The sequence below is a fragment of the Amphiura filiformis genome, chromosome 10 (assembly GCF_039555335.1).
Source record: "Amphiura filiformis chromosome 10, Afil_fr2py, whole genome shotgun sequence".
NCBI classification, from domain to species: domain Eukaryota; kingdom Metazoa; phylum Echinodermata; class Ophiuroidea; order Amphilepidida; family Amphiuridae; genus Amphiura; species Amphiura filiformis.
The window spans coordinates 6153375-6179446 of record NC_092637.1 but is presented as its reverse complement, the minus strand read 5'-3'; the positions used below and the strand labels follow the sequence as shown (position 1 = coordinate 6179446).

The following is a 26072-nucleotide window of genomic DNA, read 5'->3' as shown; positions in this document are numbered from 1 at the left end:
TATGTAGAGATATTGATCAAAACCTCTCAAGGCAGCACATATGTATATTGCATTTTAGCACCTGAACTCTAAAGATATAGGACATCATGTGACTGTCCACCACAAATGGGATTTAATGTCTGTATTGGGCTGTTCCATTTAAAATCCACTCTTCCCCCGTGGAAGATATTGGATATATCTTCCACAGAGGGCGTATGAATTTTAAATGGAACTAGCACATTAACCAACTCTGTTTAAACTCACCCTCCCTCTGAGAAAGATTCAGGTTGAATCTTTTTCGAAGGGTGCATGAAATTCAAATGGAAGATGCTTAATGTGCTAATTCTATTTCAAATTCTTACTCCCCCTGTGGAAGATATTTCCAAATCTACCAAAGGGGAGTGTGGATTTGAAATGATATAGCCCACTTTTTGAGATATTGGACAGGTAAATTCTCCCTTCAACAAGCTTTACAATGACATATTACATGTTCCTATAGCTTGTTTGAAAGGTGGTAAAAAATATTTCAAAAATGGGTAGGGAAATCCGTTGTTTTTTATTGTTCTATCTCAAAACAGACATTACAAACCTATGTGATGGGTGGTTACACGATTACAATAAAGATAGAGAAGCGGAAGGATACCTGGATTACGCTATAAATAGAATTTTAATGTAAAAGTGGAAATTTTCATGCAACAATTCTTTTTGCATTACAAGCAAATAACTACAGGGAAAATCACACTGGGCAATTCCAGTTGGAATCCATACACCCCCAGACATTACCTTAATCTCTCACTGTGATTTAAAATGGAGTCACACATGGGACATTAAGGTCATGTCTTCCAGAGGGGTGTATGGACTTCAACTGAATAGCCCATTGCATGAATACCATACTTTAAGTTTATAGATCAAGTTAAGGAAGTTACTTGTGAATTTGAAAATAAATTCAACAGTTAAAAATCGGCAAAGCGTAACAGATTGCGTGACAATTTCCACTTATACAGCAAACTCAAGTTTAAACATTTGCTTTTGATTTTGATAAAAAAGCAAACTGAGCATGTGAAGTACTTACTGTAGTTGTCCGGGGTAAACTTTAATGAGACCCTTCTTTGCATCACGCTCCTGTAGTGGTAAAAATTACATTCAATTTTCAATTATTTAACTTTTATCTCAAACTCAATATATCTTGACATATCGTATTCATTCCATTAACCGCCCAGGGCGCTTAAGGGATCTAGAATGAGCGTTTATTGCGTTTCGACAGTATTTTTGTGGGACATGAGAGCACATCAGACCTATCGAATTGCATTCTGAATACGAAGCATGTCTTTCTGATATCAAATAATTTTCATTTTTAAAAATCACAATATAATACAAATTTTATGACAAATTATAAAAATTTGATATTTTTCAAATTTTGATATATAACAGTCCTCAAGTAAATTATATAAATCTAATGATATATTCTTAAAGTGTATGTAGCTGGGAGGAAAAGCCGACGGTCAATTGAAAATTTTGACCTTTCATATTGAAGATATGGATTTTTCCCAAAAAGACTGAATTTTTTTTGGTGTTTTTGGAAAAAAAATCCATATATTCAATACTGAAAGGTCAAAATTTTCAATTGATCGTCGGGTTTTTTATCCCACCTACATACACTTTAAGTATAAATCATCAGATTTTAAAAGTTTACTTCGAGTACTGTTAAATATCAAAAATATCAATTTTTAATGATTTGCCATAAAATGTGTATTAAATTGCGAATTTCAAAAAATCAAAATTATTTGATATTAGAAGGACATTCTTCGTATTCAGAATGCAATTCGATATGTCTGATGTGCTCTAATGTCCCAAAATAAATACTGTCCAAACGTTCATACCCCAGCCCTTAAGCAAGTCATTTTGGCTGGGCACTTTTATTTTACATTGCTAACATAATTGCATATGTAAAAAATGGCCAAATGAGTGGGCGCTTATAGGGGCATGGGCGGTTGATGGAATGAATATGGTAATTATTGGTGACATTATTTTGCATATGTGTGCCAGCTATTTGCAACTTCTAATACTTCCTACTCTGTGACCACAAGAGCTAGGGGTCACTAACTCCCAAACTCAAGGTTTCTACCTGAGTTTCTTTTGCTTGATTTGTATGTCTTTGAAAGCATTTTGTGTGAGCGTTGTGATCATTGCTGTGACCACAAGAGCTAGGGGTCACTAACTCCCAAACTCAAGGTTTCTACCTCATTTTCTTTTGCTTGATTTGTATGTCTTTGAAAGCATTTTGTGTAAGCGTTGTGATCATTGCTGTGACCACAAGAGCTAGGGTTACTTACTCCTGAACTTTTGTTTTCAGACTTATTTTCTTTTGCTTGATTAGTCTATCTTGGGTAGCATTTGTGCAAATATTGTGACCATTGCTATGACCATACATATACATACATACATACAACGGCATTTATATAGCGCAATTTCAAAGAAATGATCATTGCACTTTACAGAAAAACTTACCCTACTACTAAAGACTACAAGTAAACAAAAATATGCAAAAGAAACAACATAAAATTAGCAATGGTTAAAAGATGGGTTTTCAGGCTACGTTTGAAAGTAGTAACTGTGGGAGATGACCTAATGGATGAAGGAAGATTGTTCCAGATTCTGGGTCCAAAGACACTGAACGATCCATCGCCTATCAGTCTTGTAAACTCATGTTTTCAGACTCATTTTCTTTGCTACATTTGTCTGTCTTGAAAGCATATTGTGCAAGCGTTGTGGCCATTGCTATGACCACGAGAGCTAAGGGTCACAAACTCCCAAACTCTTGTTTTCGGACTCATTTTCTTTTGCTTGTTTTATCCGTCTTTAAAAGCATTTTGTGCAAGCGCCGTGACCATTGCTATGACCACAAGAGCATAGGGTTACTAACTACTAAACTCACATATCCTGCTTTATTTTCTTTTGCTTGATTTGTCTGTCTTGGGTAGCATTTCATGCAAGCAATTTGACCATTGCTGTGACCATGAGAACTTATGCCCAAACTCATGTATTCTGCCTCATTTTCTTTTGCTTGATTTGTATGTCTTTGAAAGCATTTTGTGTAAGCTTTGTGATCATTGCTGTGACCACAAGAGCTAGGGGTCACTAACTCCCAAACTCAAAGTTTCTGCCTCATTTTCTTTTGCTTGATTTGTATGTCTTTGAAAGCATTTTGTGTAAGCGTTGTGATCATTGCATTGACCACAAGAGCTAGGGGTCACTAACTCCCAAACTCAAGGTTTCTACCTCATTTTCTTTTGCTTGATTTGTATGTCTTTGAAAGCATTTTGTGTAAGCGTTGTGATCATTGCTGTGACCACAAGAGCTAGGGGTCACTAACTCCCAAACTCAAGGTTTCTACCTCATTTTCTTTTGCTTAATTTGTATGTCTTTGAAAGCATTTTGTGTAAGCGTTGTGATCATTGCTGTGACCACAAGAGCTAGGGGTCACTAACTCCCAAACTCAAGGTTTCTACCTCATTTTCTTTTGCTTGATTTGTATGTCTTTGAAAGCATTTTGTGTAAGCGTTGTGATCATTGCTGTGCCCACGAGAGCTAGGGGTCACTAACTCCCAAACTCATGTATTCTGACTCATTCTCTTTTGCTACATTTGTCTGTCTTGGAAAGCATTTTATGTAAGCCTGTCACTAAATCCCGAACTCATGTTTCGGACTCATTTTCTTTGCTAGATTTGTCCATCTTGGGTAGCATTTTGTGCAAGCACTGTACCTATTGCTGTGACCATGTGAGCTAAGGGTCACTTACTCCCAAACTCATGTATTCTACCTCATTTTCTTTTGCTTGATTTGTATGTCTTTGAAAGCATTTTGTGTAAGCCTGTGAACATTGCTGTGACCACAAGAGCTAAGGGTCACATACCCCCAAACTCATGTATTCTGACTCATTCTCTTTTGCTACATTTTCTGTCATGGAAACCATTGTGTGCAAGCTTGTTTTCTATCTCAATTAGTTTTGCTACATTTGTATGTCTTTGAAAGCATTTTGTGTAAGCGTTGTGATCATTGCTGTGACCACACGAGCTAAGGGGTCACTAACTACCAAACTCATGTTTTCTATCAAATTTTCTTTTGCTAGTTTTATCTATATTGGGTAGCATTTTGTACAAGCAATGTGACCATTGCTGTGACCATGTGAGTTAAGGGTCACATACTCCCAAACTCATTTTTTCTGCATTTTTTTTGCTACATTTGTCCATCTTGGAGAGCATTTTATACGAGCACTGTGGCCATTGTATGACCACGCGAGCTAAGGTCACATACTCCCAGACTCATGTATTCTACCTGATTTTCTTTTGCTAGATTTGTCTATATTGGGTAGCATTTTGCGCAGTGGCTTTTGCTGTGACCACGTGAGTTAAAGATTCCACATTACCAAATAATGTCCCTTATTGTCTGCCATCTCAATCGACAGTGTGTTTGCATCCTGAATACTGTAACACATCTAAGTTTACACATTAAAAACAAAAAATATTTGGCATTAATCAATAATTATGATACTTGATGAGAATTTTTTGCCGCACGTCTTTGCATAAGCTTACCTGGTGTCTGAGTATAATAGATGGAATAGGTTCTTTGCAAGTTTTATAAATTCCGGCTATCTGTGCGCTGTCGACAAGTCGTTTTTCTTTCACTAGTGAGCCTTCAGGATAAAAAGCAATAAGAAATAACTTCAGTTGTCTACAATAATTTGTCACATTTCTTCATCATCATTTGAAAATTCTGCATTAAACAATCAGGGACTGCCTTTTGAAGAGAGTGAGAGCAATCACTCTCTACTGCTCTCCTTAAATCTGATATAGGAGAGTGATTTTTAGCTCTCCTTAGTTAACCATTCTCTCCTTGCATTCTATTGTAAATGCTCTACACAGCTCTCCTTGAAGGCTCCAGAAGAGCTATTTAATGCTTTCCTGCAAATTCCAAAAGACAGTTCCTGAACAATCCTGTGCAATGGGCTATTCGATTTGAAATCTACACACCCCATGGAAGATTTAGCTAACATCTTCCAGAGACATAGCATGGGTTTCAAATAGAAAAGACAATTGGCTAACTTAAATTTGAAATACTCACTCCAGTTGTGGAAGACATTTACAAAGGGAGTATGGGTTTCTAAATAATAAACCCAAGCCAATTCCATTTAAAAAACATATTGCCTCTGTGGAAGACAGAGTGGTATGGAATTGCCCAATTTCATTGGTATGTGGCTGTGTTATCCTCCTGGGGGGGGGGTCACTCACATGTAAAGGTGGTACGGGTATGTGTGGCGGTCAAGGGTCCCTTTTCAGGCTCTCCAGCAGTTCTTTAAGACCCACATTTGCATCTTTCTCCAGTTCATTGAGCCTATAATTCTGAAAATTTTAGCTCTGTAGCTCAAATTTGGAAAAAAATTAATTTAGCTCAAAGCCTCTAATTTGGCCCAATCTTAGTTCACAGACCCCCACAAAAATGTTGAAATTTCAAGTCATCGAGCCCATATTTTCAGTTCTTAGTTCTCAAAGTTTGGTGCTCCGCTCCTAACACCCCTACCAAAATTTAAGTTGAGTGCTCCCACCCCCAGGAAGTTATCCCCAAGTTTAGGTTTCTAGTACTGGGCAGGTAAAAGTTCTGTTAAGTGTTGTCTTCTTACCTCCTGTTTCTATGGCTTCTGCTATGTAGTACAGTGCTGGGTTATCAGAGATATGAAGAGCTTTCATTGCAGTTTCCTAAAACAACAAGAAATGGGAAAGAAACCATTACAAAATTGATTTATAATGTTAAATTTTTTATTTATTTTTTCTGCTTTGTAGAGTTAGTGAAATAAGTGTGTTTTCTAGTGCGCATTGCATACAATTATTATTGAAATGACTTTGTTTTATCTGATGGTTGGCAGTGACATAGTCACTGCATCGATTCACATGCACAACCTAAACCAGTTGTCACATTTGTGGCGATACAGCATATATGTACTGACGTCACTACCAAACTCACAGTGAAGTAAAGCATAACATGCTCAATCTGAGGCTATTGACGGACGTGTTGATACTACACTTTATTCTGTATAGTACGCGTATTGTTATAGAGGGACATAGTTCGGGCTGTATGCATGGTAATGTACAAAAAGTAGCCTGGGTTTGGAACAGTAACCTCAGATCGTGCTCTGACTAAAGCAAAGTATATAAATGTAATGGTGTTAACCATCTACAACAAATTGCCTGGCAAGTTAGCAATTTCCCTTTTTTGAAATATTGACAAATATTCCTGTAAATAAGCTGGTCAATTACATATACATTGCTTGTTATCCAAGTAGTACAATAAGAGTAGCTATACTGATGAAGTCTTGCCTGAATCTATTATTCACTATTTAATTAATACTGATCCCAACTGGAGCAATTTTAAAATTTGATCCCCAATGAACTTTGACCTCAAGTCACTTCTTTGCTATTAACACATTCCATTCATCTTTGGGTTTATATCCACCAACTTTGAGCCCAACTGGGCTATTCCAGATGTATTCCGTACCCCCCCTATGGAAGACATTTAAAAAAAATATCATTCCAGCTGGAATTGAGATGTGTCTAGAATTCCAGCAGTCATTTTTAGCAAAGATTCCGGCTGGAGGGTATGGAAGACATTGAGATTAGGTGAAATTCCGGCTGCTAAAATAAACGAAAAAACAAGAGTGGGGATTGTGAAAGGCCATGATGTGCCTATGGAAGACATTCACATTTCTTAATATTCCGGTTGGAAAATGGTCAAAATGCTCCAATTCCAGCAGAATCTTCACTTATGATCACCATCTCGATTAACCTATGAAAGACATTTACTTGAATTCTGGCTGGAAACAAAAATGTTTTAATTCCAGCTGGAACCCTATGGTAGACATTTACATTTACGTGAATTCGGCTGGCCATATTAGACATATTACCACAATTCCGCAGTGTCTTCCATGGGTTTTTCCTGACATGTGAATTCGCTGTCAATTTAGCCCGAATTCGGAAGTGTCTTCCATAGGGGGTGCGGAATACATCTGGAATAGCCCAATCACAGCTATTTGGAATTTCAGGCAAGACAAAAAAAAAGGTCTCTTGTTTTCTTTTGTTTGGTGAAAAGCTCAGTGGACCTGAACTAGTAGTAGCATTGTCAACTTTGGGAATGGGTACAACTTAGTACTTATATAAAGTATGAAAGGTTCCTTCTATTGTGTTGGTTCCAGACTGGTTTCTCTCTACTTTCAGGTCATGCCTTGCTAATCATACAACTTTAAAGGCAGTATTCTCTGTGACAATTTTCATTCTTGAGTTTCCAAATGTAAAGTTTTGAAAGTACCAAATACTTAAAAATGCACTATACTCTTCGGCAATGTTCTTTCAACGATTTGCCGATTTGGCACTGTTTAGAGCGTAAACACGGAACAGAGGTTTTGATCTGCAAATTGAATCTCCACATCATCACATAGATCAAACAGCATAGCAGACTTGTAGCATTGGGACCCGCCATGAGTACGAGTCCGGGTCCCGGACCATGAGTACCGGTACGGGTCCCAGGCCATGGGTGCGGGTATGGGTCCCAGTCCATGAGTACGGGTACAAAGTCAAAATAGGGCATGAGTACGGGTCCGAAGCCATGAGTATGAGTACGGGTACGGAAATTGAGACTCAAATACGGGTACAACAAGTCTGCAGCATAGCATCACATGACCCAGCCATGATCAAGTTCTTTTTAACGATAACCAAGTAGAGCAATTGGACGCCGCTGAAGGACCTTGCCGAATACTATAGTTAATGAAATGGGTTCATGTGAACCAACTTTTTGGAAGCAGCAAAAGCAAAACACTAAGAGCCAATCGCATGTCTCAAGGCAAGGTTCAGAACCCTGCATTTAAAATTATGGCTGAAAACTTGACCTTATGTGGGGATGGAGGAGTATTTGTACCCTACATATTCAAAGGTTATTTTGTGCCTGTACAAGCATATTGGGGTCAAAGAACTGTGGATAGATGGATTGTGGTATTGTAAAAGTGGAAATTTTCACAGTACATTAATTTTCGCGCACAACACAGCAACCGCTAAAATAAAAACACATGAATATGTTATTTTAATGTATAGGTCTATGTAAGAAAACTCAAAATCGCGAAATTAAAACAAGCAATGTCGTTCAAAATCGGCTAAGCGCAAAAATTTACACACGCAAAAATTACCACTTTTACAGTATTTGAGATCACAGTGAAAGGAGGTCAAACTGATGAATCTGTCTCATCACCACACCACAGCTATGTTTACAATTCAGCTTGACATATGCAGACCACAGCTCTCATGTGTGCCCATTCCTAGAAAATTGGCTCTGTCTGGCACAGCTCTAGATTACCGCAGAAAACCTTCATGATTCGAATCCCATCACAATGGATTGCGGTCCGCCTACAGTTCATAGAATTCAACTACTAAATGCTTACCACAGCCTTGGATGCTATTAACCCCCTGCAAACTACAGTTTTTCATTTATAGCAATTCTAATTGTCAATTATACAATAATCAGAGTGACCAATCAAAACACAGCTTATTAATACGTTATTAACCTCCTGAGAACTACAGCCTTCTGATTGGTCAATTACACAATACATTCACCAGAATGACCAATTAATACACAGCATCTACAAATTTTCTTCAGCCCTATCATTCACCATTCTTACCATGTTGCTGATTGGCTCAATTAATCACAATAGTCCTCTTGTAACCAACTAGCAGCGAGTACTCTTGGGGCCAATAAACATTAAATCGTTCAGTTTTATTTACTTGTGGTTGCTGGTGTTACTAGTACATAGTTAAGATGTAAAACCAACCTCTAGGGCCTGTATGGTTGCTCCAATTAAACCTGTTTATTCAGAATTACCACCTTACACCACTACTATGTTACTCAGTGACATTGTATTCAAACATTAGGAGCTATTAGGAATAAGCCAATATTTTCTCAAAACGTTGTGGTATATGATGAGTTTGGATCCAGTGGAGGTGTGCAGCTGAGAAGCCCTTGGTTAACAATGTATACACACATTGACAACAGAGCTCATTTTCCCAAGCGCATTGTAAAGTCCTCCTTTGCAATTTGTGATTTTTGCCCAATTTCGTTCAATATTGACAGCACTGCAGTATCTTTAAAAATAAAATCTTTATCAAAGTTCAAATTTTAAACCAAAACAACATTGAATTGTCAATAATTAATCAAAGTCAAAACAATTGATTCAAATCAGTGATTGTTTGTTAAAATCAAGTGATTTAAATTATGATTTAAATTGAATCAAAGTGATTTAAATCACATAACCCAGACAGTACATCAAAATAATTCTCCTGTTCTCAAAAAGGTTTTTCACCCCAGTTCAACATGTAAGATTATAAATAAATCCAAGTCTTACGCCCAGCTGCTCTATGCTCAAATGGGTTATTCCAATTGAAATCCATACACCCTATGGAAGACATGACCTTAATCTTCAACACAGGGAGTGTGAATTCCAAATGGGGTCACCCAAATGGGCGACTCTATTTGAAATCTACACCCCTTGTGTAGGAGATTAAGGTCATGTTTTCCATAGGGGGTGTATGGATTTTAACTGGAACAGCCCTGATCCCGGAAAGGTTTTTCACCCTGATTTGACAAGAGAATAAATTCAAGTCTTATGAAACCTGCACTATGTATTATTCTCAAAAAAACAAAAGATTATCTGTAGTCAATATTCATTGCATCAAAATAATCATGTATTTGTAAGATTTCAACAAGCGCTCAGTAAGCGTGTACATGTGTTTGGGGAAAGAGGTGCTTTGTAAACACAGGCCAAACAAGGATGAGAAATTGATGCATAACTGGGGACATGGTTAGGATTAGGAGATTGAGGGCAGTGACAGTTGTGAGTAGCAACCGCTATTGGCATTGCAAAGTTGCTCCAAAAACAATTTGGTTAAGGGATCTGGAATGAGCGTTTTGAGCGTTTCGACAGTATTTTTTGTGGGACATGAGAGCACATCAGACATATCGAATTGCATTCTGAATACGAAGAATGTCTTTCTGATCTCAAATAATTTTCATTTTGAAATTCACGATATAATACAAATTTTCTGACAAATTATTAAAATTTGATATTTTTCACATTTTTGATATATAATAGTCCTCGAAGTAAATTTTATAAATCTAATGATCTATTCTTAAAGTGTATGTAGCTGGGAGGAAAAGCCGACGATCAATTGAAAATGTTGACCTTTCATATTGAAGATATGGATTTTTTCCCCAAAAGACCTAATTTTTTTTTGGTGTTTTGGGAAAAAAATTCATAACTTCACCACGAAAAGGTCAAAATTTTCAATTGATCGTCGGCTTTTCATCCCACCTACATACACGTTAGGTATAAATCATCAGATTTATAAAATTTACTTCAAGTACTGTTTAATATCAAAAATATCAATTTTTAATCATTTGCCATAAACTTTTAACATTGCTAATTTCAAAAAATCAAAATTATTTGATATCTATCAGGACATTCTTCGTATTCAGAATGCAATGATATGTCTGATGTGCACTAATGTCCCACAATAAATACTGTCCAAACGTTTCATACCCCAGCCCTTAAGGCCCTTGAAACTTTATTTCTTGTTATGAAATTTTGCCCGCGTTTAGAACACAAATCCAAAAAAAAAAATCATAATTTGGTAAAATTGTACTTAAATATTTTGGTGTTCTTCGAAATGAAAACGGACCGCAAAATCATTTTGGAAGTAGGGAATAAACAATTCAGTCTTTGGTGGCCCTCCATTCATTTCGCTAGCTTCAAGTGTCTTGTTTGCGTACAAGCCTTCCCTTCACCTATCACTATGCTGGGATAACTACGAGTGATGCTAAGGCGTCTCTGGCACATTGATGGTGTGTGACGATCGCCTCTGGACTGACAATGACCAAAACAAACGATACCTCCCCCCCACATTGTCCCCCTCTTCCACTCCCCCACTCCTTCCATTGGCATAAAACTACTACCTACCACTACCGAGTGATGCGGAGGCATCCTTTGGTACATTGGATGGTGTGTGACGATCGCCTCTGGACTGACAATGACCGAAACGAACGATACGTCCCCCTCTCCCTATTCTCCCCCCTCTTTCAATCCCCCATTCCTTCTATTGGCACAAAACCAATACCTACCACTATGAGTGAAGCCGAGGCATCCTTTGGTACATTGATGGTGTGTGACGATCGCCTCTGGACTGACAATGACCGAAACGAACGATACCTCCCCCCTCCTCAATTCCCCCATCTTCCCATCCCCCACTCCTTCCATTGGTATAAAACCAATACCTACCACTACGAGTGATGCTGAGGCATCTTTTGGTATATTGATGGTGTGTGACGATCGCCTCTGGACTGACAACAACCGAAACAAACGATACCTACCCCTCCCCTATCCCCCCATCTTCCAATCCCCCACTCCTTCCATTGGCATTAAAACCAATACCTACCACTACGAGTGATGCTGAGGCATCCTTTGGTACATTGATGGTGTGTGACAATCGCCTCTGGGACTGACAATGACCAAAACAAACAATATCTCCCCCCCCACATTGTCTCCCTCTTCCACTCCCCCACTCGTTCCATTGGCATAAATCCAATACCTACCACTACGAGTGATGCCGAGGCATCCTTTGGTACATTGATGGTGTGTGACGATCGCCTCTGGACTGACGATGACCCATCATATAACTTCATTATAAGACCATCTGCAACAACAATAAAAGAGAAGAAAAAATAATGTAGTTGTACAAAAAAAAAAAAAGATTAATGATAATTAAGGCTTGAATTTTGTCATGATACTCCCAAAAGATTATTGTAAAACGATTCATGCGAATGAAAGTGGAATTTTGTAAATTTCACAATTCTTTGTAAGAATTAAAGGAAAGTGTAAGTGCAAGTAAGCCCTATCTACAATAGCTGCCCTAAAGACATTTGACAATTTTTGCATTCTATAGTGTAAACATATGAAGCCTGGCAGCTATTGTAATACTATCAGATTGGGCCTTGCACTTATACCCCCAAATTGATTCCTGCACAAGTCATTTGCAAGAATCAAGATTGATCCTTGCAGCTTTGTCAAATTGGGCTAATCCAGCTCAAATACATACACCCCCCTGTGGAAGACATGACCTTAATCCCCCACACAGGGAGTGTGAATTTCAGATGGGGTTACCTGAATGGGTGACTCCATTTCAAATCTTCACTCTCTTCATAGGATATTAAGGTTGTGTCTTCCATTACGGGGTGAATGGATTTCAAAATTATGGATTATCCTAACACACAAGTCTAGTGATGAGAAACACCAATACATCGCTAGCACACAAACATGCGCCCCCTACTCGTATGTTTTTTCTGACTGGGGACTTGTTGATAACCGGGGACTTTTTGATAACCGGGGACTTTTTTATGAGTTGTGTGTTGACAGGGGACTTTTATGTGCCAAACTCCTACCAATCGGGGACCTGTGTGTTTTCAAGTTTAGTACAACCGGGGACCTCACCCTTTCCCTAAGTCCCCAGTTGTTGTAATTCTTATTTTTTATGACATTTTCACCCATAGGGCGAGCCCTAGCCCAAGTATTACGACTGGGGACGTCCCCATTTAGCAAAATCCCCAGTTAGTAGGGAAAAAACACACAGAAGTCCTCATTTGTAGGGTTTTTACGAACGCACCCCTACAAACACACCCCAGCCCCACCTCTATACACAAAGTAACAATATATATCCATACAATGATAGTTGAAATATATATTCCATTGATAAGTCAAGTGGTCGAGTAAGTCATTGGTAAGTCATCAGCGCTTCTGAAAACTATTGAAAGCAACATTGTAACATTTTCATAAAAAAAGAAAACAGAGAAAATCCATCTAATTCAGCGCCTACATCACAAATGCTTGTATCAGTACATTGGTTCAAATTTGGATGTGACTGAGGTCAGTCGTCTTGACGTGTCATGAACACAATGCAATTAATTCATTTTTGTCTAAATATTTTTAATGGATATTCGTTTTAATTTTATTATGATATTTCTTCTTACATTCTCAATATTAATAAAAAAACAAACACCCAAAACTTTTAAAAACCAAAGCAACAATGGCACAATTGCGTATAATATATATCGCCTTTTACATCTGAAATCATCATACAGACATAAGCTCTATCATTACTTATTGACGTCAACACATGGCTATTTCTGGCGTACTTAAAAAATTCTCAACATTTTTGTGAAAAGTATAGGTCTATATCTTATATCAATTAACAGCCTAACATGATTCTTATCATAATTATGTTTATAAAACTATTATCCACCATAGTAAAGAGATATTCCAGTTGAAGTCCATATCCCGCATGGAAGACATAACCTTAATCTTCCACACAGGGAGTGTGAATTTCAAATAGGGTTATCTGAATGGATGACTCTATTTGAAGTCTACAGTCCTTGTGTGAGAGATTAAGGTCATGTCTTCCATTTATTGTTGTATTGGTCTATTTCAGTTGGAAATCCATACCCAACATGGAAGACATGACCTTAATCTTGCACACAGGGAGTGACAGAGTGTGAATACATGTATGTATCAAATAGGGTTACCTGAATGGGTGACTCCATTTGAAATCTACACACCCTGTGTGGAAAAAAAACCCTACATACTATTACTTGTAGTATTACTATGTATGCAAGCCAAGAAAACAAAAACAGCAGCCAAAATGGACCGAATAAAAATACAAGTAAAACAAATCTTTTGAGATTTCTGCCAAATTATTGAAAGCAGGAGCACATGTTATTGCACCAATATTAACTCACATTATTAATTATTCTATTATGTCATGTACTTTTCCTATAAATTGGAAAAAAGCCAAAGTCACACCTATTTTTAAAAGTGGTCAGCATTGTGATCCAAATAATTATAGGTCCATTTCCATTTTGTCTGTTGTATCAAAAATTATTGAAAGAGCCATTTTTGATCAGTTTTACACTTAATTAAATTCTCATAGTCTTATTTCTCCCAATCAGTCTGGTTTCCGACCTCTACATTCTACCTCAACTTCACTTGCTTCCATAACTGAAGACTGGTATGGTGCTATTAATGATGGTAATATAATTGGCATTGCTTTAATTGACTTAAGAAAGGCATTTGACACTGTAAATCACAATATTCTGATTCAAAAACTGAAACATTTTGGAGTTAGCAAATACAGTATTGGATGGTTCAAAAGTTATCTCTCTAATCGTACTCAAGCTACTTTTGTAAATGGTACACTTTCTAACTTTGATTCTATAAATTACGGTGTTCCTCAGGGTTCAATCCTAGGACCACTCCTTTTCATTTTATTTATTAATGACTTACCTAATTGTCTTCACTTTTCTCAAATCAGTATGTATGCTGATGACACTATAATTTACTGCTCTGCCAAAAATGACATTGATATTGTAAATAGCTTAAATAATGATCTGTCGAGTATCAAATTATGGCTAGACAATAATAAACTGAGTCTGAATGAGAATAAAACTAAATTTATGATGATGGGTTCACCGCAGCGACTAAGTAAAATTAATAACAAAAGTTTAAATGTACATATAAATGGTAATGCTATTAAGTCAGGTTTACTCCAGCACTCATCTAGGCGTAATAATTGATTGTAATTTAAATTGGCATGATCATATGGAAAAAGTTTGTAAAAAATCTGCAAGAAACATCTCAATGATCAGAAGGGCTAAATATTTTGTCTCTGAAAGTACCCTTAAAATTATCTATAACTCTATTGTTGCACCACACTTCAACTATTGTGATGTAATTTGGGGCAATTGTAGCAAAAATGATTCTATTAAGCTTCAAAGATTACAAGCAAGAGCTGCTAGATATATTTGTAATGTTCCTTGGGATACCCCAGGAGCTGAAGTTCTGGAACAACTTAAATGAAATATCCATCTTGCTGAATTTATGTATAAAGTGACAAACAATATACTTCCTGAAAATATATGTAAGTTATTTACGGAAAAAGAATATAAATACGACCTCAGGCGCAATCCAAGAAATGTTAATATTCCTTTGCCTTCAAATAACTATAAGAAGCGTAGTCTTTCTTACAGAGGTGCTACTATGTGGAATAATCTGTCATCTTCAGCACAGTCCTCTGTAAGTCTTGCTTCCTTCAAAAGACTGTTATTCAGTGATTATGATTTAAATTTTACCTAGTTATTTTGCATTATTTATTTTTCCTACTGCTTATGTATATGTTTTTAATTTCACATTGTATATGTTCTTATTTTTTGATATTATATTGTTGTTTATATTTGTTGTAAAACACGGCCCCAGGGAAGACCAGCTCAAGGGCTGATCTGGGCCTTTGTGTGTATAAATAAAATTTGAATTGAATTGAATTGAATGTGTGATTATTAAAACCATTGCCATTATTTTACTTAGAAATATCCAGAAAACAAGAGCAACAAAAATTAATAGTGAATTATCCCCAGGGGTTCTCAACTGGCAGGCCGAGGGCCAGATCCAACCTGTCGACAAGTGTGGTTGGCCCTTGAACAGCTCAGTGCATAGCAAACCATGGTGTATGGCCCTCAACACAAATCTTTTAAATATTTTTGGCCCTCAATGGCCCACATGCAAAATATAATTGAGAACATGTGGCCTATCCCCCTGAACATATTGCATTTACTGTAGAATTTTCTGCTATCTTCTGAAGATAGCATGCACAAACATGTATACCCCCAACACACACAGATCCAACTATCTCACCTAAAATGTGAAATGATGCAGCCTTGAAGGGTATTTTAAACTGCATTCTATCACCCATGTTACACATAGACAAAAGAATGATGACAGTTTACAACACAAAAGAATCTAACATCGAATTTAAAGCGGGTTTAATCCACCCAATTGGGCACTCACAACACCTGTTTGGTGCACGCGGGGTCCCAAATATGGCCGACCAAATCCTGACCATGACTTGGCTCGTTGGATTCGTCTATATGTTTGTAGTGCAAATCAGGGACAATTTAGACAACACTAATCAGCATTCTGGGGTGAACTGGGTGTTTTCTACCGTTTCTTTGTGTCTAATTTGTTTGTTGTTTTGTTTTTTACATTTTAAATTTGTCATGTTAATGCTAAAGTAGGAAAAAATTAGGACAATTGTGGCCCAAAACCTGGCCAAAGGATGATGCACATTACAACATATTTCAACTTCCTGTTCCTTTCTTTTTTAAGTTTGTTTTTATCTATTTTTCATTCTCAAAATTTTGCCCCCCCCCACCCAAGATTATGGCCCTTAAGCCTGATCCAACTGTGCTATTGGTAAGTCAGACTGGCCCATGTATATATGCATGTTATATCCTTAACTCACAATCGCAATACTCAGTACATACACGCAGTATAAAATAGCCAGCATTATCATTTCAAACTGTTAACACAGAAATATTTATGCTGCAATTATTTTCACGCTCTTCACGTTCCAAGCATTAGCTGTGAAAATAAAAATACACACAAATTATGTCCTCTTTTGTGTCAAGGCCTTATTTAAGGATTTTTAGAATTGCAAATTTATAAAAAATGTAATGTAACTTTTCACAGTTGGCCAAGTGCAAAAATTAATCGCATGAAAATGTCAACTTTTACAGTTAAATGTTACTATAAATAGCCTTCCTCGCTGGCTAGCTAGCTAGGTAGCTAGCACACAGTAAACATTCTTACTATGTGTCTACACGTAGCCATGTGAGGTCTTGTCCGTTACATATTAAGTAAGCACAACATACGGCCAGTGGGCCTGAGTGGGCCGAGGGGAGATTCTATCCGGCCTCACAAATCTGTGATTAGGCATGAAAAAAGCTGAAATATGGGTACTATTTTTCTCCTTGAAATATTTTTTCCTTTCCCCAATCCACAGTATATTTATTTGGTTTAAACCAATATTTCATGTCAGTGGAAAGATTAATTTTGCTATAGCTTTCATATGTGTATAAAGTTGAAGGTGCATGACGTAATTGTCAGCCTCGTCCCTCACTTTACCCCACCAAAATTGAGATGCCAAGCATCGGGAGGACGGCATTTTTTCTTATAACCGTCCAGAGCCAATCAAATTAATTGGCTTGGGACGTTTAATCCACTGCACCCTGTTATATTATCATAATACATTTAAGTACCTAACTGCTGCTGTTGCATCTATACTAAGTAAATTGCTATCTACTGAAGATATATGGTGGCATCAATGGGATTAAGCTTTTAGCCCAGAGGGTAGATGTCGTACTAGTCGTCCTTGTAGTTGACTAGATCAAATGGTTTGTAGCTAATTTAATTTAGTATACTATGTCATAGATCATGACTTATACAGTTAGATCATGAACAATTCAATCAACTGTTAATATTATTTAAAGAAAATGTTTTTAGAAACATGTTTACTCTTATATCTTTGAAAGGATTATGAATATTATTAAAGCAAACCAGTCAACTTGGGCAGAAGCTTACATGGAATTGGCTATTCCAGTTTAAATCCATGCATTCCACAAGGAAAATCTGAATCTCTCACACAGGATGTGTATATCTCAAATGGATTCACCCACTCAGGTAACTCCATTTGAAATTCGCACTCCCTATGTGGAAAATTAAGGTCATGTCTTCCATAGGGGTGTATGGATTTCAACGGGAATAGCCCAAGACTTTCTTTTTTTTTCATTAGTACATGGAATGAACAATGGCCATTTTTTGCACATTTTTTGTATTAACCCTTTCGTAAAAGTATGTAAAATATAACTGACAAGACATCTTTTGGGGAGTGATTCTGAAATTCTCAATATTATGACAAGAAAAGATTTGTAAGTTATGGAAATGATCAGTACAAAAAAATAAAACATGAAATTATTGAAGAAGCAAATAGTATCTAGTATTATACAGGAGCTGGTGTAGTAATATTCTCACCAAGAGCCAACATTGTCTCATTCCCAATGGCAGAGTCCAATAGCCCCTGCAATACTCATACCTCAAAAGTTGACCTCAAGTTGAAAAGTATGAGTGTATGTACGCAATGCATTCAAAGGTCACTCCATACATGTATAAACACATTGGGGTTGATGAACTTTGCCCTGATATGTGAGTATGTTATATCCAATTAAGATGACTATCTTCAGTAGATAGTTAGTTGAGGCAGTGTTGTCTCAATTTCTTAAACCTAATGTACAGCAAAGCACCACACCAAGAAGGCGGCAAATGCTACTGAAGTAGCCCAATCACCAATCAAAAGAGTTAAAACCGAATGACCTAATTGGAATCGGCCAGATTTAATGTACTTGGAGGACAATACATCACTCAAGATATTTAAATTCCCCAAAGAACACCACAGTCAAGCGCCCAATAGTAACTGAGTTTTACCTAACCTTCCTGACAGTTGTTAATTTACTAATATTTAGGCCTAATATTATTTAATAATTTTTAGCAAACGAATATCAAAATTTGACCGAAATTGTATTATTATGGTTTTTAAAAGTAGTCATTAAAAACAGCCCAAATGTGCCTGTTAGGTGGTTTATGGCAACACTGGAGTTGCCGCTGATAGTATGTAATGCTATACAGCATATAAAAGCAGCCCAAATGTGCCTGTTAGGTGGTTTATAGCAACACTTGAGTTGATGCTGTAATGCTATACAGCATAAAATGTCAACTGTACTAAGTCCTTGGTCACCCATCATATTATTGCATTATGTAAGGTGAAGGTCATACTATGGTGAACTATCTACTCCTAACATTGACAAGGATTCTCGAGTACTAATATAAACTGGCCTCAAAAAGAAACTTATAATTTTTCACAAGGTCATATCTTGAAATCCTGTCCATCAAATTGAACCAAAATTACACACAGGTTTACTTCAATACTCTACTCTTAACACATGTCAGTAACCAAGCAGTTATCCAACTGACACAACAGCAAAATGCACTGACATGGAACAGCTTCCTGGACCACATTCACAGCCCAGCCCTGTTTCATGAAAAAAGTGTATGAAAAGCAGAAAGCAGCACCGTTTTATCATCTGTGCAAGGATCTCGTGTGCATTCTCACAGATTTTTTGTGCTGGTTGCCAAATGTTGGGCTGTGAAAGTGGTGGAAGTCCATGAAGCTGTCCCATGACAGTGCATTTTGCTGTTGTGTCAGTTGGACTGTCAAATAGGGAGAGCGTGGCACAATGGTTAGGGTACTTGCCTTTAGTGCATGAGGTCCCGGGTTCGATTCCCGGCGGTGGCGATTTGCTGGGATATTGACTTGGAAAAAAAGTCTGAAATTAATTGGCAACATCTGTAGATTAAATTCAGACTTCCGCTCTCCCCATGGTTCATTTAGAATTGGGTAAATGAATCATGAAAGTACTCCGTCCTTCGGAGGGGACGTTAAGCCGTCGGTCCCGTGTGCAGAGAGTCATACCTGTACATGTATCTCGCAGCCAGTTTCGAAAAGAGTAGGGTGTTAACCCCTGACTGTTCCCAACCCGTCCCGGTGTTCAGATGGACCCCAATGGAAATAAGCTTCAATAGAGGCTTTCTTGGGTTATCCAGGGTTGTCAAAACCCGAACAAATCAAATCAAAAAGCTTGGTTACTGACATGTGTTTTGAGCAGAGTATTAAAGTAATCCTGTGTGTAATTTTGGTTCATTTTGATTGACACTATTTTAAGATATGACCTTGTGATTCAAAAGTTGTAAAAAATTATAAGTTTCTTTTTGAGCTCAGTTTACTATAGGATAAGCCACACATTTGCGCAAATGAAGTCAGTCACACACTTCAATGCGCGTTCATGCATGTGATGGCACGCGCTGTGTAAGAGGTTGATCTGTGGAAGAGTTGATGCATGTTCTGTAAAAAAAATTACTGATGAATGAATGATGAACACTTGGCCGTTTCTTTACATTACTATTATGTGAAAAACCAAGTAGCTGAGGTGTTAGCTCAATATGCTAGGAAAATATTATAACCGATGACTCCATGTTGACTTTGGCTAAATCAATTAAATACGAGATTCAGTCTGTTTCACTATTGAAGCAGTACGCACAACATTCCTAGTGCACACATACGTAAATTTTAGGCTAAGTAGTTACTATGTGTACTGAAAATGCCTAGCAACTGTCACTCAAACTGCCGATATGTCAATTAAACTGCCGTAAAGTGACTTCACTTTTTATACAGGGTTTGAATACGAGTGTCACGGCCCTGGCATTGATCCCAGCAAAACCAGGGAATAATTCAGATTGGGAAATGACAGAGGGCATCCATCACCAGTAGTAAAGCTATGCAAGTCGCCATCACAGCGCCATCGATAACACAAAATACAAAGAGTAAATATGAACAGGAAACAAGACGAGAACAAACTAGAATTTTGCAGTTCTCAACTGGCATAAAGACCAGATACAAATGAACCAAAGTTAATCTAGTTATTAACCCTTGATGACCCCATAGAGTTAAAATGCAACATTTGAGTTGATACAACTCACCAAGAAGTGGATCCCATTTTCTGAAATATTCATCTAATTCCAAACTTCTACAAGCATAATAATGTTCTAATTTAACCCTAACAAAAAACCCATGAAAGAAGAAACAAAAATTGGAGAAAAGATGAACAAACAAGTCACTAATGGTACCCGGGATTCGAACCTTAGACCCCCTCGCATACCAAGCTCACAATCACTGACAGGTAGGTAGCTACAGTGGGTTGGGAGCCACTAAATTTTCAAATTATGTTATTTCAACAAATTTGTATTGTAAATTTGGGAAATTTGGAACAAGTAATAGAATTTTGCTCCATTTGTTTTTCAAAATGTTCTACCCGATGACCCACTTTTTGACATTTTATACCCAATGACCCCACCTTTCACTATATTATACCCTATGACCCCCTTTTTAATTTTGCACTTCTCTGTATGTATCCCATGACAATTACATATCAAGTCTTTGCACACTAGTACCATACCTTGCACTCCTCCCAATGAGGGGCAACTCTATATGTATCCCATGACAATTAAATATCAAGTTTTTGCACACTAGTGCCATACCTTGCACTCCTTCCAATGAGGGACAACCCTATGTATCCCATGACAATTACATATCAAGTCTTTGCACACTAGTGCCATACCTTGCACTCCTCTCAATGAGGGGCAACCCTATGTATCCCATGACAATTACATATCAAGTCTCTGCACACTAGTGCCATACCTTGCCCTCCTCTCAATGAGGGACAACCCTATGTATCCCATGACAATTACATATCAAGTCTTTGCACACTAGTGCCATACCTTGCACTCCTCCCAATGAGGGGCAACCCTATGTATCCCATGACAATTACATACCAAGTCTTTGCACACTAGTGCCATACCTTGCACTCCTCCCAATGAGGGGCAGCCTTATGTATCCTATGACAATTACATATCAAGTCTTTGCACACTAGTGCCATACCTTGCACTCCTCCCAATAAGGGGCAACCCTATGTATCCCATGACAATTACATATCAAGTCTTTGCACACTAGTGCCATACCTTGCCCTCCTCCCAATGAGGGGCAACCCTATGTACCCCATGACAATTACATATTAAGTCTTTGCACACTAGTGCCATACCTTGCCCTCCTCCCAATGAGTGGCAACCCTATGTACCCCATGACAATTACATATTAAGTCTTTGCACACTAGTGCCATATCTTGCCCTCCTCCCAATGAGGGGCAACCCTATGTATCCCATGACAAGTACATATTAAGTCTTTGCATACTAGTGCCATATCTTGCCCTCCTCCCAATGAGGGGCAACCCGATGTACCCCATGACAATTACATATCAAGTCTTTGCACACTAGTGCCATACCTTGCCCTCCTCCCAATGAGTGGCAACCCTATGTATCCCATGACAATTACATATCAAGTCTTTGCACACTAGTGCCATACCTTGCACTCCTCCCAATGAGGGCAACCCTATGTATCCTATGACAATTACATATCAAGTCTTTGCACACTAGTGCCCTACCTTGCACTCCTCCCAATAAGGGGCAACCCTATGTATCCCATGACAATTACATATCACGTCTTTGCACACTAGTGCCATACCTTGCACTCCTCCCAATAAGGGGCAACCCTATGTATCCCATGACAATTACATATTGAGTATCTGCACATGCACACTAGTGCCATACCATGCACTCCTCCCAATGAGGGACAACTCTGTGACAATGTATCCCATGACAATTACATATCAAGTATTTGCACACTAGTGCCATACCTTGCCCTCCTCCCAATGAGAGGCAACCCTATGTATCCCATGATAATTACATATCAAGTCTTTGCACACTAGTGCCATACCTTGGACTCCTCCCAATGAGGGGCAACCATATGTATCCCATGACAATTACATATCAAGTCTTTGCACACTAGTGCCATACCTTGCACTCCTCCCAATAAGGGGCAACCATATGTATCCCATGACAATTACATATCAAGTCTTTGCACACTAGTGCCATATCTTGCCCTCCTCCCAATGAGGGGCAACCCTATGTATCCCATGACAATTACATATCAAGTCTTTGCACACTAGTGCCATACCTTGCACTCCTCCCAATGAGGGGCAACCCTATGTATCCCATGACAATTACATATCAAGTCTTTGCACACTAGTGCCATACCTTGCACTCCTCCCAATAAGGGGCAACCCTATGTATCCCATGACAATTACATATTGAGCATCTGCACATGCACACTAGTGCCATACCTTGCACTCCTCCCAATGAGGGGCAACCCTATATATCCCATGACAATTACATATTAAGTCTTTGCACACTAGTGCCATACCTTGCACTCCTCCCAATAAGGGACAGGTACTGCACAAACAGATCTACAACTCCACGTTTAATTTGATCAATTTCACGCAGCAATTTCAAGCACCCCAAATTTCTGCTCACATTAACAAAACCACCACCGTCTTCTCGATAAGTAAATAATACATATGGAAAAGAAAAATACTACTGTATTCACATACCATGCATTGAATTTGTGATTATGATATAAACTGAAAGCAAACATTTGATGATGTAACATGGAAAAGTTGTAAAAATATGGCGTGAAAATTGAGAGGGCAAATTATGCACGAGATGCATGCACATAAGATGAATTTCCACGAATTCCTAGTTAGCTGAGCACGAGCCTGGTTTATATAGATCTTGCTGCCTGCTACACGCAGACTGCCTATAGATGTATAGTATGCATGCCAGCATTGCCTGCCATTGATTGCATGGCTGCTATGCAGTGTGTATGTACTCTATGCATGTATGCTTGATATATATGACGATGACATTTGCAACAACAATCACTGTAATTCAGTGTCATGTTTTCAATTGATTTGAAAATCTGCACCCAATTCTGGCCATTTTATTTTAAAAACATGTTGAACAATCGAGTCATATATGCATGGATAAAATAATGCATGGACCTCGGCATGTAACATTTTTAAACCACTTTTATCGTACCAGATTGTATTGCTTCTTCAACATAAAACTTAATGCAACATACTCATGTTGCTGCTGATACAAACGCTGTGATCTTACAACATTCCAAACCTTGAGGACACAGTTCATTAAGCCCCAATATATTTAAACATTCAATAAATCCTTTTGTATGTTCTGGGTACTAAACTCATACTCTAGAAGTTGAGGTCAAATTTGGTTGAACAATCTATGCCATGGAGAGTATTGGGGTTCAGGCTGAGTAAAAAATAAAACATGTTTGATGTTTCTCATCCTCCCTCGCTTCCTTTTTTGAGGCTACTTCATATATATATATATATATATATTTTAATTCAGTTTGAAGAAAGATCTCTAGGAGGTTGGGATGCTTTTATAGCCTTGCTTACAATGCAAGAAATACTTCTGGCAGGTTTTGTGATCATTAGAGGGGCTTACCTACCAGAACAATAAAATTAAACGTTTTCAGACATTCTATAAACGCTTAATACATGGCCCAATATGGATATTTATACTAATTTTTCTATAAAATATTAAAAATTAAAAGCCCTTTTTCTATTCCTGTATTGTAATACAGCAAGAACCTTCAGTGGAACCAGTTCGCGGCAGATTTGAACCCCTGCTTTCTGCCTATATAAAAAAAAAGCGTGGCGAGAAACATGTTTTTATATATTATATAGTTTTTTCAAAAAGACTTAAAATTCACCTAGCAGGTTTAAATTGCTAATAATTATATGATGTATTTTTTTTAAGTTGTTCTTTGTATGGAAAAACAGTCAAGGGAAAATGAATATAATAAACATAATTTCCTGTCGAACAGGCCACTCACTGTCTTTCCATGGTATATTTTGAGTGGTTAAGGCACAGGTCTCGTAAACCTGCGGTCCTGGGTATGATTTGGTCATTTTTTTCTGCTTGCCTCCTTTATTATTTGCAAAATTGTGTTTATTATATTGTTCTTTGTAACTCTTTTTTATCTTGTTGCATCTTGGTGTAGAATGTCCCATTATAGATGGTGCATTAAGGGTAGACTAGGTATTGTTGGTTAAAGCAGCCAAAAAAATTGATTTTCATTATCTAAATCTAAATATTATTGAAAAATAACACTTTGATGTTTTGCAAAAGTTCATTCTACATATCATATACTTGCTTGATTTATTGTTGTTAATGAGTTACTTACGTTTTACAAAAGTGTTGTTGTTTCAGCCCACTTTACAACATAACGCAAGAACTGCAGGACCTACAAAAGTATATCTGTAATATTTGAATTCTTCTGGAATGCACAAACCGCTAAAATATTTCACTGAAATTTACTTCAAATTTATCATTACTTGCCTTTAGGAGTCTTATTTGCAGATTCATGACTTTTTTCTTTGGCTACGCTGCCAATTTCACATATGTGAATCGCCATATTGGATTACCTGCTTCAAGATAGAAACACTTTGTTGATATTTTTACAGTGTTTTTGATCCAATTGTTTCAGTGTTTTTGATACGAAGAAATCAGATTTCCCTAGAGTGGGTAAAACATAATTTTTGGAAAACTGAAAACAACACAGAACTTAACATTAACAAAACAGAGAACTTTGGTCTCTAGATTAGGGTCAGAGTTAGTCAGAGACCAGTAAATCTATTGTTAAGGAAAAGCCTGACAGATATTTTAAGCATGCATGATGTGTGCATCAATTTGCACTGTTATGATGTCTATAAATAATATAAAAAAAAAAAATAGAGGCCAGTAGAATCTACCCAATGGCCTGCTGAAAATTTATGACAACTGTGTGTGAAGTATGCAGATATTTGTCAATTTTACATAAAATACACTATTCTAGCGCTAGTGAAAAAAAAAACATAATTATCTAAATTTGGAAAAAATATATTGTAAGTAAGAGGAACAACATTTTATGTATATGCTACGCACTACATGTCATACACATGTTAATGGTGGCTTGCCAGCCTGCCTGCCTAACACACACACACTCACAATGATAGCTTGGCTAGCTTTATAAACGCACTGCCTCCTAACTGCCATACATACGCATTAACCCGCTGAGAACTACCTGCCGATCTAACATTACCTTCGATTGGTCAATTACATGATATCTTCACTTTAATCACCAATCAGAATGGAGCTTTGCAAATACCCCCCATTTTTTTGCATGGTGAAATTATTCTACCAATGTTGCTGATTGGTCCAATTGATAATGAAAACTTCTTTTTGGCCAATCGGCAGTAGTTCTCATGGGTTAATACACATGGGAAATTTTCCAACCAAAGCTCACGAGATGCCCAAAAGGAGCATGTTGCCGACTCTATCACCATGTCCTGTTACTTGTTACTATTTCATGCTGCGAAAAGAATCAGTTTTTTAGGATCTGATTTTTCCACAAATTTAAACTCTCAACATTGACAGGTAGCAAATTCTATAGAATACGCATAATGGGCTATTCCAGTTGAAATCCATACACCCCCTGTGGAAGATATGACCTTAATCTTCCACACAGGGAGTGTGGATTTCAAATGTACAATACCTG

At 37.6% G+C, this 26072-nt stretch overlaps 1 protein-coding gene across 3 annotated transcripts in view; it reads right to left on the bottom strand.

Annotated features, from left to right (window-relative positions):
* The window catches only part of LOC140162440 (diacylglycerol kinase theta-like), a 180185-nt gene that overhangs the window by 38180 nt on the left and 115933 nt on the right, over nt 1-26072 (bottom strand). For all 3 annotated transcript variants that reach the window (XM_072185677.1, XM_072185678.1, XM_072185679.1), the window contains 4 exons: nt 11659-11759; nt 5657-5732; nt 4572-4672; nt 1052-1101 (listed from right to left, as the gene is read on the bottom strand). In XM_072185677.1, coding sequence (XP_072041778.1) covers nt 1052-1101; nt 4572-4672; nt 5657-5732; nt 11659-11759 — 328 coding nt within the window. The remainder of the gene's footprint in view (nt 1-1051; nt 1102-4571; nt 4673-5656; nt 5733-11658; nt 11760-26072) is intronic.